The sequence below is a fragment of the Crocodylus porosus genome, unplaced genomic scaffold, assembly GCF_001723895.1.
Source record: "Crocodylus porosus isolate Cpor-Errol unplaced genomic scaffold, CroPor_comp1, whole genome shotgun sequence".
Lineage (NCBI taxonomy): Eukaryota > Metazoa > Chordata > Crocodylia > Crocodylidae > Crocodylus > Crocodylus porosus.
The window spans coordinates 150,621,411-150,639,804 of NW_017728886.1; the positions used below are offsets into that span (position 1 = coordinate 150,621,411).

The 18,394-nt window shown below is 42.8% G+C and overlaps 1 protein-coding gene across 1 annotated transcript in view; it reads left to right on the forward strand.

Moving 5' to 3' along the window:
* BMP6 (bone morphogenetic protein 6) overlaps window positions 1–18,394 on the forward strand; it is a gene marked incomplete at its 5' end in the record, with an annotated part of 147,674 nt that overhangs the window by 95,309 nt on the left and 33,971 nt on the right. Inside the window, one exon of the mRNA XM_019539213.1 lies at window positions 13,792–13,984. Within this exon, the coding sequence (XP_019394758.1) occupies window positions 13,792–13,984 (193 nt within the window). The remainder of the gene's footprint in view (window positions 1–13,791; window positions 13,985–18,394) is intronic.

Below are 18,394 nucleotides of genomic sequence, written 5' to 3' on the forward strand. Positions count from 1 at the left end.
ATTACGCACGCTCAGAAAGCTCTCTAGGTCACCAAGAGTTGAAATCCCCCCCTCTTCCAAGGACACAGTCAGCTGAATTACAGCTTCTGTAATTTGCATGTCAATTGTCAGGGGGAGAAGAAAAGAGAGTGATTTAGTATAGGAGAAGAGATAGTAAATTGGCCAAGGGGGGGGGATGTGCTTGGTGGTGGTTCTGCTTATCAGGTACGAGATACAAACTGTGCAGTTCTAACAACACTCTATTCATTATGTGTTTCTAATAATATTTCTAACACTTAAATGATACATTGTGGGAACATGATGAATAGCTGAGGAATAGAAAAAAAGAATAGTGATCTTTTTACCTCTGCTTTAGCAAATCAAAGCAGTTATGTATGACTGAAAAATTATTTTGTCTATGAAAATAATTTTAGGTTGTCTTCATTTGGTCCTTGTAGACAGGGTTTCACAGAAAAAACCCAGCCCACAGTCTACCTCCCATTGGCATAATTGGCAAGTGAGTGAATAACAGGAGGGGAATGAAGGCTGAACTCTTGAGGCGCTTGCTAAGAGAAGCAGAAGGAAACGTTGAATGATGTTGGCCACATCATTCCTATTATGTTTATAAATGGAGAATGTATGCGCTTAAGTGCTTGTTTTTACTACAACATTAGTTGGAGTGAAATCTTCTCAGCTAGCCTAGCTCAAATGAAAGCAGCCATGTGCAGTGTAAAGCAACCATCAAGCAGCAGCATGTTAGATGCACAGTGTAGGTGAGTATCCAGTGCTTCACATGTACCAGCATCAGCAGCACTCAATTTTTAGGGTATTTTCCTAGATGACTGAGCTATTTTTGAGTTGGTTTTAAACTCAAAGCCAGACTCTGTTGTATGCATGGGTTAAAGTCCAAATTATATTTTGAGATAGCATTGTTTTAAAGACAGACTCTAAAGGCACTCTCAACTTACCACTTTCCAGCACTCAAAATTTCTACTTGGAACTGTATTAGATACAAAGCAAGGTCCTACTCCTGTAGACAGATGTGTTCAGAAGTCAGTGGAGGCTCAGGGGTCTGTATGTGCTGTAAGCGAATGCAGGCCAGTGAGCAATCTGCATAGACTAATGCTTTCATGGGGAATTGTTGTTCTGTAAGTCAAGGAAATAACTTCTAAAACTTTATGTGAATGCAGTCAAAAATTGCAGAAAAATAGGGCTGAAGAGACTTCAAAAGATCATCTTGTCCATGCCCCTGCTCAAGGCAGGATCATTCCTGTCTAAACCATCCCAGACAAATATTTGTCTGACCTGCACTTAAAGCAGTGACAAAGATTCCCCAAGCTCTTTAAGCAGTCTGTTCCAGTGCTTAATAACTCGGGGAGTTAGACAGTTCTCCCTAATATATAACCCAAGTCTTCCTTGAGAAATAATTGGAGGACATTACTTAATCCAAGAGTGATGCATTCTAGAATTTGTAGCGCGCTCATTATTTTTCTACTGATCCATTACATTGCTATTTCATGTAATCAGGGCTGCAGGATGAGGCGCATAGTGAACTAGGAGTCCTCTTCCTTTGCTGGCAAAGGAGGTTATGCATGGGTTTTCTCTTCTGTCCTCCATTCCCAATTTCCTTCCTTCCTTCTCTCCAGTAAATTTGGCTGTAGCAGCAACATGTTGGTGGGGAGAATGTTTTTTTTGTAGTGCCCATTGAAAGTGATCAAACTCTGTGTTAAGGCTGACCTCAGGAGGCAAACTGTTCAATACCTAAATCTTTGTGACCAAGACTGATTTGTCCCCACATCATGATTGCTCTGTCTTGAGCTTTGTGAATGGTGGTGATTCTGTAGCCTTTAGATGACTTGTCTCTAGTATAAAGAACAAGACCTGCTGTGAAAGCATTTAATCTCTGCCATGTGAGTCCAGTGACTTTCATTTTTTATTACTCCCATCACATTCTGCACTTCAAGGCAACAGTTCCTGCCTTTGGAAGAATACCTATTTTGTATTATTCTATAGTTTTGTCTCACTTTCCTCTTTCTCTTCTGATACCTACCCTGTTTCTTCACTATTTTCTTTGACATCCTCCCTCTCTCTTATTGCTATCTTCTACAAAACATCCTACTGCTTCACAAGATCCTGTGCTCACCATCTTGTATTACTTGGATGCATCTCTTAGATGAGTTGAAAACATTTATAGTCAGTCAACTTGGAATTGCAGTATTATATTGGATGGGCCCAGCTGTAAGGATTAATCATGTTTAAAAAAAAGCCAGGTGTGTGTGTGGACTGATGGGTCAATTCTATAACATTATTAATCCTGGCTCAGCCATATGGGAGACTGAGATGGCAAAGCAAATTTTGTTGAGCAACAGCCTATCGCTATGCTGTTTTTGTACTCTATTGAGTGACAATTTTTCTTGAATGCTGGATTAAACATTTGCAATAATTTTATAAAATCTTAAATGCCCTGAACTACAATTTTACAGAGTGGGACTGTATTGTGTTCCAGAGTGATCTCTCTCAGCTGGCCTATAAAACAAAAAACTAAACCTGCTTATAATGCCAAGAGTTTCATGCTCAAGAGAATGAAAGCATATAACCTAATTTGCAAACATTTTTAACATTGCTGGCTTTCCTATTTGCTGCTGATTGATTCACAGTCACATGTATAAAATTCAAACTCCTTAGTGAAAAAGGGGAGAAAGGGGGAAAAGGACACAAACAAAAAAACAGTTTCTACTTTGCATGACTTTGTTTTGAAATTTAAATCAAAACTGCAGTGGAATAGTTTGGACTGCCTTAAATTCCTACAGAAGGAGACAATTTCATGAGACGTTGTGAGATAAGCCAGGAAATTGCTACGCCGGATTTAAAAATTCTTGAAAATGTTTCAAAATCTTATTGATATGACTTGGGCAGCTGTGTAATCCCAGGGAGCTGCCATTTTAATGATGATTCCAACAGGAAATATGGCATGACCCTGCATCCAGCCTGGAGGATGAGAACTGCAGGGAACAGCAGGAGCCTGCTTTAAGTGAGAGATGTAATTATTATATGGATAAAGATATAGGTGCAAACAGGCAAAAATATCAGGAGAAAGAGGAGCGGTAGAAAAGTCTACCTACTCCTTTGTCTGTGGCTGCAGCTTTGTCTACTAGTCTTGATACGTTTCATCAAAGTGACAACATGGATCTTTCTAGAAACTTTATCTACATAGGCCTGAAACCTAAATCTGAAATACAGATGTCATTTAAAAAGAATCAGAGTACTTTAATAGCATTTTACCTGGACACCGAATATGAAACATTTCCGTTCACTAAATCCAATTTTCCATTTTTAAAATATCTGTCCTAGGTTTATGGGGGAAACAGCATTGATAGAGAGGCAAAAAGGCAAACAATCATTCTATTGATATACCATTTTAGTTTCTCTAAAACAGCGGAATATACATTCCTTTTAGGTACAAGGGTGTTTTTTCTGTGTTGGTGTGACAGGGTCCACCGTAGGTATGTGATCATCAGGATCTGTAAAAGGTACTCATCTGAACCTTGTGTTTAAAAGCTGAAGAGGAACTGCAGTGGAATACACAAGGTCACTGTAGATGGAAAGTCTTCTTAGGACCGAACTGTAGTGGTTCCTAGCGACTCCCATAGGTCTAGCTTTTCTGGGCTAACTACAGTCAAAGAGCTTGAGGCTTTTTGCAGGTTAGTCTAAACTGCAGAGATTAAACTGAGAAACAACTGGACAGACACTCGCTTTTGATTCAGAAAATGCAGCCACATGCCTGCAGTGGCTCAGCCCAGAAGCTGTGGTGGGGAGCTAGTGCATGGCTCTCTGGCATGTAGCCAGCATGGGCTGTATGTTCACTTCCTCTTCCTGTTGCCCCCAAGAGCTCTAGGATTTGCAGTCTAGAATCACAGTAGCCGGGCTATGCAGGGTTGCTCATCGCTTCCCCTTCCTGCTTCCAGATGCCTCTGGAATTTGTAGTCCACAGTTGCAGCCAGCAGTAAGTTTAGCAGGGCAGGGCAGCTCCATACACAGGGGAAGGGAAGTTTAACCCTCTCCATGGCCCAGACCCCAGCTGGGGTTTGCTTGTGGGGGGCAGTGCCTGCCTTCTACTCCCAACCTTTTGCTGCTGGATCAGACAGCCCAGCCCAGCCCAGGGCTGCAAAGCATGCTGGGAGACTATGATTTAACTGGAATCAGCAATGTGGTTTGGGACAGGAGTTTCATAAACTGGTTTGACCCAAATCAGGTAAGTCTGAAACTATATTCAACTAAGTTTATCTTAAACCAGTTTTGGCCATTTTGAAACTGGTTTGTGTGTACTGGTTTGTGTTCTGTTAGAGGTTTAAACCAGTTTTTGATCACTTAAACCAGTTTATGTGTAACTTTTGTCCCCAACCATAGAGTCCCCCCAATAAGTTACAATCCTGGTTATCCTGACCTCCCGTATTTCATCACTTATATCAGGACTGTACAATTTCTGAACCACCAGGGCTGCACACAATGGGCACCACACCAACAGGGCCTATCCTCTCTGCACACACCCCCGCCCCTTCCCCAGCTGAAAGCTTCCCTTACCACTGTAGGTTCTCCACTGCTGCTCAGTACACATGAACAGGCAGCTTCCCTGTCTTCTCTCCTTCTCGGCTGCAGGATCCCCTGCTGTTCCCCCAGTACTGCAGGTTGTGCTAAGCCATGCTATCCTGCTCTGCCCCACTGCCTGGTGGAGGACAGGAACTAAAAACTAGAGAAGGGAGGGAGCCTGCAGACCCTGACTGCAGTAGCGGCCAGAGCAATGAGGGGAGCAGCGACCAAGGGGAGCCCAAGGACTGCAGATTAGCCCCCCCATAGGCTGAGTGGGGCCATCGGCTATTTTTGTCTTTCTGTGTCAGTATTAGTGAAAATGAACGAAGATGCTAATAGGATTTTAACATGCAATACAGAACAAAATTACTGACTATACAATAAGCATCTCTGTCCATGCTATGCAAATGGATTTTAGCACTTTCTTGTTTTGTGGGTGCTACATGCATGGTACTTTTGTGATTTCTGCTTTCAGAAATGTCTGTGGTTCAGGAATCTTGGAAGTAAGATGTTACGCAATTATTGGTCTTAATCTGATTTTACTAGCTAGTTCCAGCTTGCTTCCCAGCACAAAGAATAGCTTGATTATGTTTTTAAGATAAAAAGGCCCTTTCCCCTTTTAAGATGTGTCATAGAAGGTTATGCTTAGAGATCAGTTTGCTGTTGTTTACATTTCATCTCCATAATTACACTAGGATTGAATTAATGTGTGATTTTTCCTGGATCATTTTTTTTCTGGCACCCAGAGCTTATGTGTAGACTGCCAGATCTTCATCTGGTGTAAATTCACCTGATAAAGGGGATTGTGTGCCTGGAAGTTTGTCTAACATCTCTTTCAACTGTGTGGTTGATCCAAAAGACATGGTATTGCAAAACAAGTCCTGGATCCTGTTCAAATCAAGGCAGACAAGATGTGACATAGGAGGCATTTCTAAGAAGGAAAAACACAGAAAACTTCCACTCCCTGTATTTAGATCTGTTTTATTTTTAAGGCTATCACTGTCTTTAACTCTCCTGGTTGTTGGATAATTGTTATGCTGTATACTACTGTCATGAGTAATTCTCCAGTGTTCAAGACTTCCCAAGCCTTTCTCCATGGGGTGCAGTGGGTTGGAGGTAGAGACAAAATAGAAGATTGAACTCCATTGCTTTTCTCAGTTTAAATGTAGGGTGTCTTAATTGTCATGAACGTGACCAACATTAATTAAAGGTTTATGACCAGCATTCCCCTCCCCCCCCCCCGATTTCACTTGGATAAATGTTTTTAATCCCATAGTATTGAGGCTTTATTGTTTTCTGCTTCAGCGAGGTCATAATCTCCTGTCTGCCATGGACATCTTTTTGAGGACAAAGTTTCATTTTCATTCACAGCATCTGACAAAGTAGGCTGTTGCCCACAAAAACTTATGCCCCTGTGGAGCACTTAGTCTCCAACAAGGTGCTACCCTGTCCTGCCTTTGCAGGATAAAGGCAATGATTTTTTAATTCAGGCTTGTCCAGTTTCCAGGGGCCACAACACTGTGGGTTGCACCAGTACAAGCCACGGGCCCCCTGGGCTGCATGCCATGAGTGCCCTGTCCGCACCTTCAGCTCCGTGGCCAAGGGCTCACCCAGCACTGCAGGCAGTGCCGTACCCTTCAGGGCAGAACAGGAAATGTAAGCCACAGGAGGAAAGGGGAGTCTGAAGGTCCCCAACTGCTGCTGCACTCTGAGTGATGGAATCAGGTGCAAGCCCAAGGCACCACAAGTTAACCCCTTATAGCCCTTACGGGGCCTGTGGGCTGCCAGTTGGACAGCCCAGGTTTAATTCAAACTAAATGTTTTTGAAATACAGTGTAGACTTATAGAGTTGGATGGGGACTTGGGGACTTCAAGGGTTATTCTAAAACCCTAAAAATTTGCAGTAGCAAGATAAAGGGTAAGTGGTGTGACTTTGAGCCAGGTATTCAAAATAGCCTGTACTTCTTTGCCTGTGGTTCCTGTAGTACTTACAGATGCAATTAATAAAAGGGATTTTTCATACACAGTAGCCACATCTATATGAGATGCTGACTGTGCAGTAGCTTGTTACTACTGCACAGTAATACCATGTGGCAGGAAATGTGGCGTGATGCTGCTGTAAAGGCATAACAAGTTAGTGCACAGTCAATGTCATTAAAAAGCTGTTCAGCGACACTACTGCACAGTAACTCCGGTTACTGCACAGTCATTTAGTACTTGCTTATACAAGTACTAAATGACTGCACAGTAACAACTGGTCAGTTAGTGTCTTTTATAGACGTGGCCACTAGGTATTTCTTAAACTTATTGTAAAGGACCAGGTTATAGGTGGTCTGGCTTAGTGGTTAGGCCACTGAGGAAAAGCAGAAGCTAAGGCATAGTTTACAACATGGGCTGAGTCAGGGTTTGGGAACCAAGTTACCAGATCCAGAGGGAAGTTCAGAGGTAGCGTGCAAAACACAGGCAAGGTCAGGGTCTGGGAATCAGATACCAAGTTACCAGATCCAAGGGAAAATCTACAAGCTAGAGTCTGAGAACAGAGACCCAGCGGGGTCAGGAACCAGGAAAGCCAGAGAACACAGGAGCAGAGAGGCTTACTAAAGCCAAACTTAATCAAAACTGTTGGCTGGACTGTTGCCACAGCTGGAGCCAAATGGGGAAGCTCTCCCTCTGGGCAACCAGACAGTGGCCAGCTGGAGTCATTTGCTGGGTTAGGATTGCCAGTCCATGCCCCAGGAAAGTGTGGCCCGCCAGACAGTTAGTCCAGGCTGGGCTGCCTGTTAGGTCCCCTGACAGTTATGGGTGTACAAAAATTTCTTAAATGTCAGCTTGGCTGTGGATAGGATGAATATCTTGCTATCAACCATAAACATTCATAAATCTCAAGTTTTCCCTCCTCACCCCTCAAAGTAATTATTAAACTAAAAGATAAATTTTGAGTCCTTGTGGTTTGCCTTTGGAATTTTGTCTTCAGCAAGTGCTCACATTCTTGTTTGCAGGCTTTTCCTGTGCAACCACAAAAGCTAAAACTTTCTCTGAAAATATCCAAGTTGCTTCAAACCCTGAAATTTTCTCAGACAGTCACCTAACTTCAGGATCTTGAACCTTAAGAACCTTAAGTCCTGCAAAACGTGATAATAAAATTAGGAAAATTGACAGTGGTGGATTTTCTGAATAAGGGCTAGTTCTTTGTTTTGTGCTTAAGTAGCTTTATGAAGGAATAAGGAAAAGAAAAAAGTCTACAAAAATTAAGAAAATATCAGTAACTGAAAGGAGAATTATAGTTCAATGACCATATCACTCTACTATACTTGGATATCCTATAATTCAAGATGCATGTGACACATGTCAATGAAAATATGATAATAGGGTCACTGAAATAAACAGTTCATGTTTAATTTCATGATCTGTTTTTCATTTTCGCTAGATTAACTTTTGTCCAGTGCCTTTAAAAGTGTTAGAAGTGTTTGGTTATTATTTTTAACCAAGGATATTCCGTGCCAAAAACAGCACTGCTTGAGAATTAAAATATACAAAACTCTATAACCACAGTAATCTTAACTTTTGATTTTCCTGTTTTTTAAATCCTCAGCCACAGTGTTACATTCACACAGTATTTTAACTGATATTGATATTTGTTAAGACCAAATGCAAAGGGCTACTGACATGCTCTCTGTGAATATTTTACATATAGTTAGACACCTAACTTAACAATATTCAGACCCAGTAGTGAGCCCAAATTAATTTCAGGTCCAAATATCCTTACTCTTGATAGCTCAGGCCCATCTTCATTTGTAGCACTACAGGTCAGTACTGTTTCTAAGAAGCTACTACAGTAAATGAATACTATTCAGCATAACATACTCTAATGTCTGTAAGACTATAACTTTTTGTCACAATCCCACGGTATCTGCTTGTAGACAGACTTGGTCTTCTCTGCTAGCAAGTCAGTGTCTGGGGCTGAATGAAAATTGGCATCATGCTTATTTTCAACCTGCTGACTATAAGGCTGCCTTGTTTGCTCTTCTGTCACTGGCTGATAAAGTTGGGAGGAGCACACAGAAGCCTCATGTTAGAAATTGCTTTATGGCTTTTGCAAATCACTGATCACACCAACCTGAACAAATTCACATTGAGAAGAAAAAAAAATTGGTATGCAGCTTGAGAAAAGAAGGAAAGAATCCTGTTCTTGTCTTGAGTTTTGGCATGTCCTACTTGCACGCTGAGTGGGAGGTCATCAAATACAATGTAATGCTGTAGCACTATAGACTGAGCAGTCCTGAGTCTTATTTTTTTGATTAAACAACTTTATTCCAGCAGGGTGGGTAGAAAGCAGTATTAATAAAAACAAACAGAAACCTGCGGAGACGAACTGTTGCAATTGTATTTTTTATATTTTGAACTTAATGGGGGGGGCAATGAGTATATACATCTTAAATATTTCACCGATCTCATGAGGAAATGAAAAATACCTTCCTTTGTATCATGGGAAAATCCATACCCAGAAGCTCTGCTGCTTCATTCAAGCTTCCTGAGGCTTTTTTTCCCCCATCCTCTGATATTCTAGGAAGCTTCCGTTGTTTGTCTGGGTCTTTCACACAGTGACTGGAGTAGAGGAAAAAACATTTAAAGAAAATAGGAAGGTGTCCATGAAGAACACTAACCACTCATGAACAGGTGTTTGACCTGCAACTGCCTTTAATTGGACTGGAACTCAAGTTAATACCCCTTTAAACTGGACAATGTGGACCATGCCTATCCCATACCACAGCACCTCTCTTACTTAGAGTCCAGATGCATCTTTATGCCAAACAATGTGATCTTCCTACACTTTCCTTCCTCCTTGCCCCTTTGGTTTTTGTTTTGTTACTACTACATGTCAGGTGGGCCTGTACTCTTACTCCTGCGCTTGTGGATACTGAGTCAGATCTTGAGTGTGAACTTCCTGTCTGTGATTGGAAGGAGTCATAAATTTTCCTGTTATTATTTCCTATCTAAATTTGAGTTTTATTGTCTCCTACTTGTTTTCCTATTGTCGCTCATATTCCTCCATCACTTTTTCCCGTGGCTGTTCTTTTTTTTATCCATTCTCTCTTTATCACATTCCTTTCCTTGCTTTTCCCAGTCCACCCTTGGTCATCCATGGTCCAATCCCATCTTCTGCATAAAGCCTTAGTAAAAGGGACCACAGTGTTATATCCTCACACTTGTTAGGCCACCTGTTAAAGTAGAATCTAAGAACAGCTAGCAGCATAGGAGCTGCAGGTACAGCATGCCTAAATAAGGGCAGTGTAGGTCTGGCTGATTCACAGTCTTGAATGATCACATCCTGCTTTCTTCTCCTTACCCAAAATACCTGGTGTAGATACTTCACCTTTCACAAATAAAGACAGGCCTGCTTATAGAAGCACATTAAACTCCAAATCCTTTATCTTTGGAAGTTGCTTCTAGATGGAATGCTTCTGGGGCAGTATGGACAGTTGATGAGAGATGATGATTATAATCCCATATAAAGTGTAACAAAGCCTTTTAAAACAACAATTGGTAGTTAGATGATGTTCTTCATGCTGTATAGTCATTGTGTTTTAGTTATGATGGTCCAAGGAATATGTGAAAAGCAGGATTTGATTGGTAATAATTTTTATTGGGTAAACTGTAGAATGTCCTTCCTCAGGTCTGGGAAAACAGCAGATGCAACCTAGGTTAAATACTAGGTAAAAAATTATACTCATTTAACACTAAAATTTAATTGAAAATATACACTTAAAGGAGGGGCAGTATAAACCCATTGAGCACTTTGTGCCCAAAAACTTCTCTCCCAACTATGTTGTTGGTCCGGTAAAAGATATGTTTTCATGTACCCCACATACCCTCAGATATAGCATGCACATTGTTTTTGGAAGGCAGCTTATAGAAACAACATTTTTTTTTTTCCATTTGTGCCCTAGAGGTAGCTTTTTTCATGAAGGCATTGTGCTTCAAAATAGCTGATAGCTTTTCCTTCCCTGCCAACAAGCAGGAGGGGCATAGTTCAGTGTTAGCCCTTCCACAGTCATTCTGAAATTGAAAAGCTACTTCTAATTTAAGAGTGGCTGTGAGAGGGTTAACGCTAGACTGCACTTCTGTTTGCTGAGAGAGAAGTTGGCAGCCATTTTGGAGCACTGTGTTTTCATGCTTCTACTCCTCCATGCCTCTATTCTAGCAAAGAGAATTGGCTTCCCTGCTTCAGGATGGATCAGACCTTCTTCCCAGGCCAGATTCAATCTCTTTGCAGTCAGGGATCTGCTCTTTCACTTGGTTAAATTTCTAAACTGCTCAAATTAGTTTTTAATGACACTGAGAACTTGGGCAATTTTAGCACACCAATCCATGATCACAGTTTGCAAGTTCACCTACTCATAACATTCTTTCTATTTAGTTTCTTTAGTGCAGAGGACCAGAACATTTTCCACAACAGTCATTTGGAAGTGAAAAGATTTTCTGGGCAAGCTTCAAAGAGAAGAAAGTGACTAAGTGTCTTGAAGGGATCTGGGCTGGAGTTCCAGCCAGATGAAACATCTCAAAAGAAAGAACTCCTCCCAGCTGCTGAGTAAGAGGGAGAGGACAGAGGGGAAGCCAGGATTGCAGGATCAGGGTAAATAAGGAAAAGTGGAAGGTAGAGAAATGTTTTTGCATGGCTAATTTGTAGGTGTTTTTCTTAGGAAGAGGGAGCTTGAGATATTGGAATGAGACTCAGGACACATTGATTCAAGTCTCTGTTCTGCCACAAGTGTCCTGTGTTCCTCAGGCAAGCTGCATAATTTGTCTATATGTGAAGTCACCCCCATTTCACAAGAAGGGAGCTATGTCCTGTATCTGCCAGGATGTTATGAAGATAATTCCATGGAACTTTGAGGCCTCCAGATGTTATTACAATGAATTCCTAGATGAATAAGAAATCAATTAAATTGATGGAATATGGGGTGGTAGAAGTGGTACAGTGTCTCTTTTGAAGTAGAAGCAAGTGGACATATTAAAAAGAAGAAAAAAAATTGAGTGTCATTTTGAAAAATAACCATCCCTGATCCATGGTTACCATTTCCACACAGAGAACATTACATTGACTTCTTTATTAAAGGCATTTCCTGTTTCAGTGCCACCAGCCAGAATCATTCTATTGGATGCATTTTTTTAAATCTTTGTAATTTTTAAGTATTTTAAATAAATTTATCATAGTAAATCAAGATCTCAGTGCTCAAACAAAATGGATGAATTTCAGTCTCGCATAAAACATGATTAAGGTATCCAAGGTGTCAGAGCATAAAAATGTAAAGGGAACCCCACACTGCTATAAAAGCATATCCAAAGGCACAGACCAGTATTATACCTAAGGGGGAAGCGGGCAACCAGGGTACCAGTCCCAGGTGCTGAGTTAAAGTTGTGATGCAAAAATTTTAACCACTGTGCTGCTGGCCTTTGCTGCTGCCCACAGCCCAGGCATTGATGCTGCCCTGTGCACCTCTACAGGAGTGCCTAGGTACCAAGAAGGACACTGGCTGTCTGCTCCCTCATTGTCCACTTTACACAAGTCACTTAATTTAATCTATGCCTTAATAACCCCATCAACAAAATGGAGAGAATTATCTCCTTTCCCTGGGAGGAGGAGGTGGTAGTGAATCTTAATAAATGTTGTAAGGTGCCTTAGAAAGTGCTGTAGAAATTGAAGGTCACTTAAAACAGGGCTACCAACCTACAGGCCACATGTGGTCTCAGGCTAGAGACAGACATTACACGTAAACCAATTTAAGTGATCAGAAACTGGTTTAAACCTGTAACAGGACAGACATTCAGTGCACATAAACCAATCTGAAAATGGCTGAAACCACTTTGAGATTAACCTGGTTGAATGTAGTATCAGGCTTAACTGATTCGGGTCAAACCAGTTTATTCAATGTCTATCCCAGACCGCTTCCTGGTTTAAGTTCAACCAGGCTTCCCCAGCATCTGGGCATGCTCTCTGGCCTGGGCAGGCCCCTCCCCTCTGATCCCTGGCTGTAGCTCCAGCAGACTCTTGCAGGCACAGCTGGATCTGCCTGGCTTCCCTGTTCTTTCCCCCTTCCACCCCTCCCCCACTGTTTAAGCAGGGATCCCTTCTTCCTCTTTCACACAACATGGATTGTAGCCAGCATGTGGTATGCTTGATAAGGCTAAGACAGACAGGACAGTGTCTGCTTAGAGCTTTTTGGAGCTAATTAACAGGTAACTTGTAATGTCCCTGCTTTCCTTCCTTTGGAAAAAGCTGTTTAAAAAGAGCTTGAACTAATGAGCAAGGCTTTGTTTTCTGATGGGCTGATAAATGCTGATAACAGAGCTGATAAATGCTCTGTTATCAGGGAGTGGAGCCCCTCCCTAATCAGAGCATCCTGCTGGAGCCTGGCCATGCCCCCCTCAGCTCAGCACTGTGGAAGGGAAGGGAGGGCTTCTCCAGTGCCCTTCCCTGGCTTCTAGCCTGAGTTACTGTAGGCATGTGCCAGCATGTTTTCAGTCCAGAGGGGATGTCTGAGTGGTTACAAACTGATTCAGCATAGGCAGATTAGATAAACCTGCAAAGACTGAATCAATTCAGTCTATCCCTAGCCTGAGGGAGCTCCCAGTTCAGTCCCCTGCCCGCTACACTTCTGTTGCTGCTGCTGGAGTCTCGAAGCTCCCCATCCCTCCTTCAGCTTCTGCTGCCTACCATCATCTGAGAGGTGCCGTGTGGCCTGCAGGGCTGAGGGAGTCCATGGCCAGGAGGTTTGGTGGACCTAGTACTTTGCATGTGGTGCGCTGGTGTACACAATGTGGCTGTGAGGGAGGGAACCAAATCAGCACCACATGCAGCTGTGGCAAGCAGCCCATAGGATATACCACTGCAGGCCTTCAGCCACTGAGAAGTTAAGAGAGCCCTGACTTAAAGGATGCTTTAAATGAGGCTAAAATGCAGTTACACTTTTTTTGTCAAAGCTGATTTTATTTAATAAGTGCAGAAATTTCCAAGACTTTGGTCAGAGAAGGGGGTTAGGTTTTTTTTACTGAATGTTGTAACTGAAATATTTGCAAAACTTAGGATTTCCTGAGACATACTTACTAAGACCATCTTTGGAAAGTAAATTACATGCGTTTTTTAAAGGAGTAAAAAGCAGAATGCAGACATTATTCACGTTTTTAATTTTAATGTGTCAGAATCCCCATGTCTTTCTTTTGCAGTTGAATATGACAAGGAGTTTACACCTCACCAACAGCACCACAAGGAATTCAAATTTAATCTCTCCCAGATTCCGGAAGGAGAAGCTGTCACAGCTGCTGAGTTCCGCATCTACAAGGACTGTGTCATGGGCAGTTTTAAAAATCAAACTTTTCTTATCAGCATCTATCAAGTTCTGCAAGAACATGAGAACAGGTACCTAAAAGATGATTGCTGCTTTTCCTGTTAACCAGCATAACTGTCAGCCTTGGGAATGGAGTGCAAAGGCTTTGGGAAGGTGTTGCTGCATTAAGCAATATATTATTTTACAAGATTAATAAGGATTCTTACCATTCAGTTGTCTTTTTTTGGGAAGCTGATTTGGTGCACTGCAAAATGGACTTGGATTGAAAAACTCCATAGTATCTGCCCTGCCCCCAGACAATATAAATTTGTCATCAAATAAACCAATAGTCTAGGGTGAAGCTGTGTAATTAGTCCAAAGATTTTATAACATTAACCAGAAAAGCTAAAATGTCCATATTCCCTTTCAAATAGATACTAAAAGGATACATGATATACCCTAGCTTGGACATCTGAAGTAAAACTGCCAGAAAAATATTGATATTCAATATGGTCCTGATTCTCCTCTGGCTTGCACCTTCATAAAGCCAAAGGAAAACAACTTGATTGACTCTCTGGAGTTACACTAAGGTAAATAAATAAGAATGAGCATCTGCAGTTCTGGTATTCCATTTATGTTTTGAGAGGTCAAAAAATGAAAACGTTCTATTCAAAAATATTGGATTTAGATACTTGGAAATTTTATCTAGATTATGTTCCAGGAATTTCCTTTCCTCTAAAGTTCAGGTAGCTGATGATTGATAATGAGGGTGATGATGATAACAATAACACTTGCAAGTCCAAGTACAGCTATGCCACCGACCTACATGTATACGTTTTTCATATAATTCTACAATACATATGTAGACAGTTATATTTAAACTGGTTTTCTTTCCAAGTTTTCATATCATATTCTTTGAGCACAATTCAGTGTTATCCCATCTCACTCCTTCCAAACCTCTGTCTTTCATTTGATTCATTTTGGGCTGACTTTAAACTTCTGGTTGTTTCCACTATCCTAAAAAAGCTAGAGATGAGCCTGAGCCATGAATTTCAGATTTAGGGCCAAACTTTCCTAAGAGTCAGAGGGATTTTGATTCAGCTTTTAGGATATGCTTACTACCCAATAAAAACTAAACGAAAATGTAATGAGAAGTAGAGCCTGATAAATTGTTTCCATTAACTTTGGTGAGAAAAGTTAGATTGGGGTGGGCAAAATATGGCCCGCAGGCCGAATGCAGCCTGCGAAGTCATTCTATCCAGCCAGTAGGGCCCCTAAAAAAAAATGTAGAAAATTAATATTTCTCTGCCCTTGGTTCCTGTCAAAAATGACAGGAACCAAGAGCAGTAGGACCCAGGGGAAGCCTGGTGGGCTCCAACAACAGCGGGACCCGCCTGGCCCCGGCCCCGGGCCCCGGCCCCCAGCCAGCAGACCCAGCTGCGATTTCTGGGCTGGGAGCATGTGGCTGCCCCAGTGCAGGAAGCTCAAGTAAGTGGTGGGGGGACCCTGGACAGGGAAGGAGTGCGGGGGTGGGGTGGGGAAGCGGCCCCTCCCCGCCCACACCCAGTGCCCCATGCTGCAGCTGCTTACAGTCTGCGTGGGGCTGCCTGTTCCCGCTCCGGACAGCCCTGTGCGGGCTGCGAGCACCTGCAGCCTGGGGCACCAGGCGTGAGGTGGGGAAGGAGCCGCTTTTCCCCTGCGCTCAGCTTTTCCCTGGGCTCCTTCCCTGTGCGGAGAAAAGTAGCCCCGTGCTGCAGGCACTCACAGCCCATATGAGGCTGTCCAGAGCAGGCATGGGCAGTCCCAGGCAGGCTGCGAGTGGCTGCTGGGCATGCGGTGGGGAGGGGCTGCTTTCCCCATCCCACTGTGCTCAGCACCACCTTGTAACCTGGCCCCACTGCCAGGCTGGCAGTGGGGTGGGTTACAAGGTGGTGCTGAGCACTGGGAAAAGTGGCCCCTTGCCCACCCCATGGCCAGCGCCCTGCGCTGCAGCCACCTGCAGCCCACATGAGGCTGCCTGCACCTGCTCCAATCAGCCTTGCATGGGCTGTCAGCAGCTGCAGCGTGTGGCGCCAGCCATGGGGCAGGTGAGGGGCCACTTTTCCCCATGCTCAGCACCAGCTTCTTCCCTGCTGGTGAACAGGGGGTCAGGGCTGTGCGCTGCCCCCCGCCTGTATCGCAGGATGGGGGGTACTGGGTGTGTGTGGACGGGGAGCCAGTGGGAGCACAGGGCCCGCACTGGTGTCCTGGGGCCAGTGCCAGTGGGGCCCAGAGCAGGGGTCCCAGCTGGCAGAGGCTCTGTGGAGCCAGACCAGAACCCCACTCCTTGCTGGTGCAGCCCAGCCTGGCGCCACAGACCCCTGCTGGGCCTGTACCCCTCTCTGGGCTCCACCAGTGCTGGCCCTGGGACAGGTGGTCGCAAGATGGTGACCAGGGGGTGGGGCACCTGTCAAGGGGTGGAGCTCCCCATGTGGCCCTTAACAGCTTGCCGAAACTGGGTAAGCAGCCCTCTGCCTAAATTAATTGCCCATCCCATGTTAGATAGATACTGCAACAAAAAAGCATAAGAAATATGAACAAATTTGATGCCTTTTAAGGGATAATACTCAGGGATAGGGGAAGGGGAAAGGGAGATGATGTGGCAGAAAAAATGCATATTGTCTTTGATGATAAATGCCAGCACTACAAGTGCTACTGCTGTTACAGGAAAAAAAGAAACAAAAAGATATTGCTTTTAAAGGCAACATTTTCACTCCTTTGTGCTGGTTTGCAAGATGTTTTGTTTTCTAATGTTCCTTTCTCAGATTCTCCACTAGTGTTATTTTTTGGGACATGCCTTAAATGAATAATTTTTTTGTGAGTGGGTTTAAATAGTACATGAGAGTTTGGAGGGGTGTAACATTTGTGGAAAAGCAGTAAAATAGCTGGAAGCTCTTTCTCAATGAAAGCATCAAAACACTTGAAAGGAGTAAGATTGGATTTTCTGAATTGTCCTCTTTTTTGGAAACTGATTGTCTAAGAAATTTGCTAGCTAGAATTAAGCAATCAGGGCTAGTGATATCTTTTATTAGACCAACAAGATGTATGCAAAAAAAATTCTTTAATTGAAAGCTTTCGGGCACAAATTAAAGATTTAAGCTTGTAATTAAAGAGGTTTTTTTGCAAAAATCTTGTTGGTCTAATAAAAGGTATCACCTCTGTCCATGAACCCTGATTCCTTCTTCCTCTAGACCAATATGGCTACAAACTGGATACGTAGCTAGAACTATGCATTTACTGATACTGGAGGCTCTAGTAGAAATCTCACAGCCATGGAGACTTCATAGGTATCAAATACCGTGTTCAAATTTTAAAGTCGATCAGAACTTGGAACTCTTTATTCTACAAATACAAGTTCCAACACTGCATCTGAAGGAGACTCTCTATTAAACAAGTGTTGTTTTAAACCTTAAATGTAATACTTATGTAGCAGGGACCAGAATGGGCTATAGTATCATGTATTTAATCAAGTCTGACATTCCTTCTGCTAGGTAGCACTTGTAACTTTTATGTCTCGGCAGCATTAAGTAAAGTAAAAGCTATCGGTGAGAGAGTAATAGGAGTTCAGTCCATCCTGTAGTAATTAATACCACTGGTACCTGCAGGTTAGCAGCCTGTTTTAAAGCAGTTGTTGAGTTTTAGCTATGATGTCAACACCGGCATATCCTGTTTTTGTTCCACATTCCACTGTGATTTAATGACATAGGGTGCATCTACACATGCAATTAATGCAACACATTAAACTCCAGAGCAGTTCAAGCTGGAGTCAGCTTTGCCTGGGTATATATGTGTGCCCAGAAGAGCAGCAATGTAAGCTGAGGTGGATGAGACCCTTGGCTGGCTGGGGTGGTACTGACACTATGCCCACAGTCAGCATCTACACGTGTGTTTTGGCACAGTAAGGTACTCTGCCATAAGATAGTACTGTCCCTGACACTACTATCCTACAATGGAATTAATTAGTTTACTGTGCCCTAATACCAGTGTACATGTGGACTGTGACACTTTACTGAGGAGCAATTAATCTACTCTGCAGTAAAGCACACGTATAGATGCACCCAAAATGTGCATGAAAATAGGTTGCTCTGTTAAGTTGGGAAATGCATATACATTTTTTTTATAAGTTTATGATGTCATTCAAGATTGAGAACACTGGGAACTACAGACTTCTGTTCATTCGCAGAAGAGTTAATGGGAGCAGCAATTTAACCTGAAAGTGGAGAAACCACCTCCAGGGGTAGCCTTTCCCCAGTCTTGCCATTCAGACTTTGGTGTCCTTGCTGGTACTACAATCAATGGTGCCCATAATGAAGGAGAAGCTCAATTCTGGACTGAGAAATCTCAAGGAAGTTCATCTCGGCCAAATAGCCAACAATTTTCAGTTTCTGCTAACATGGGGCTATGCTTGAACTAGTGACCCAGATATGTCTTTCTACAGCTCATTACTAATCTCTGACTCATCC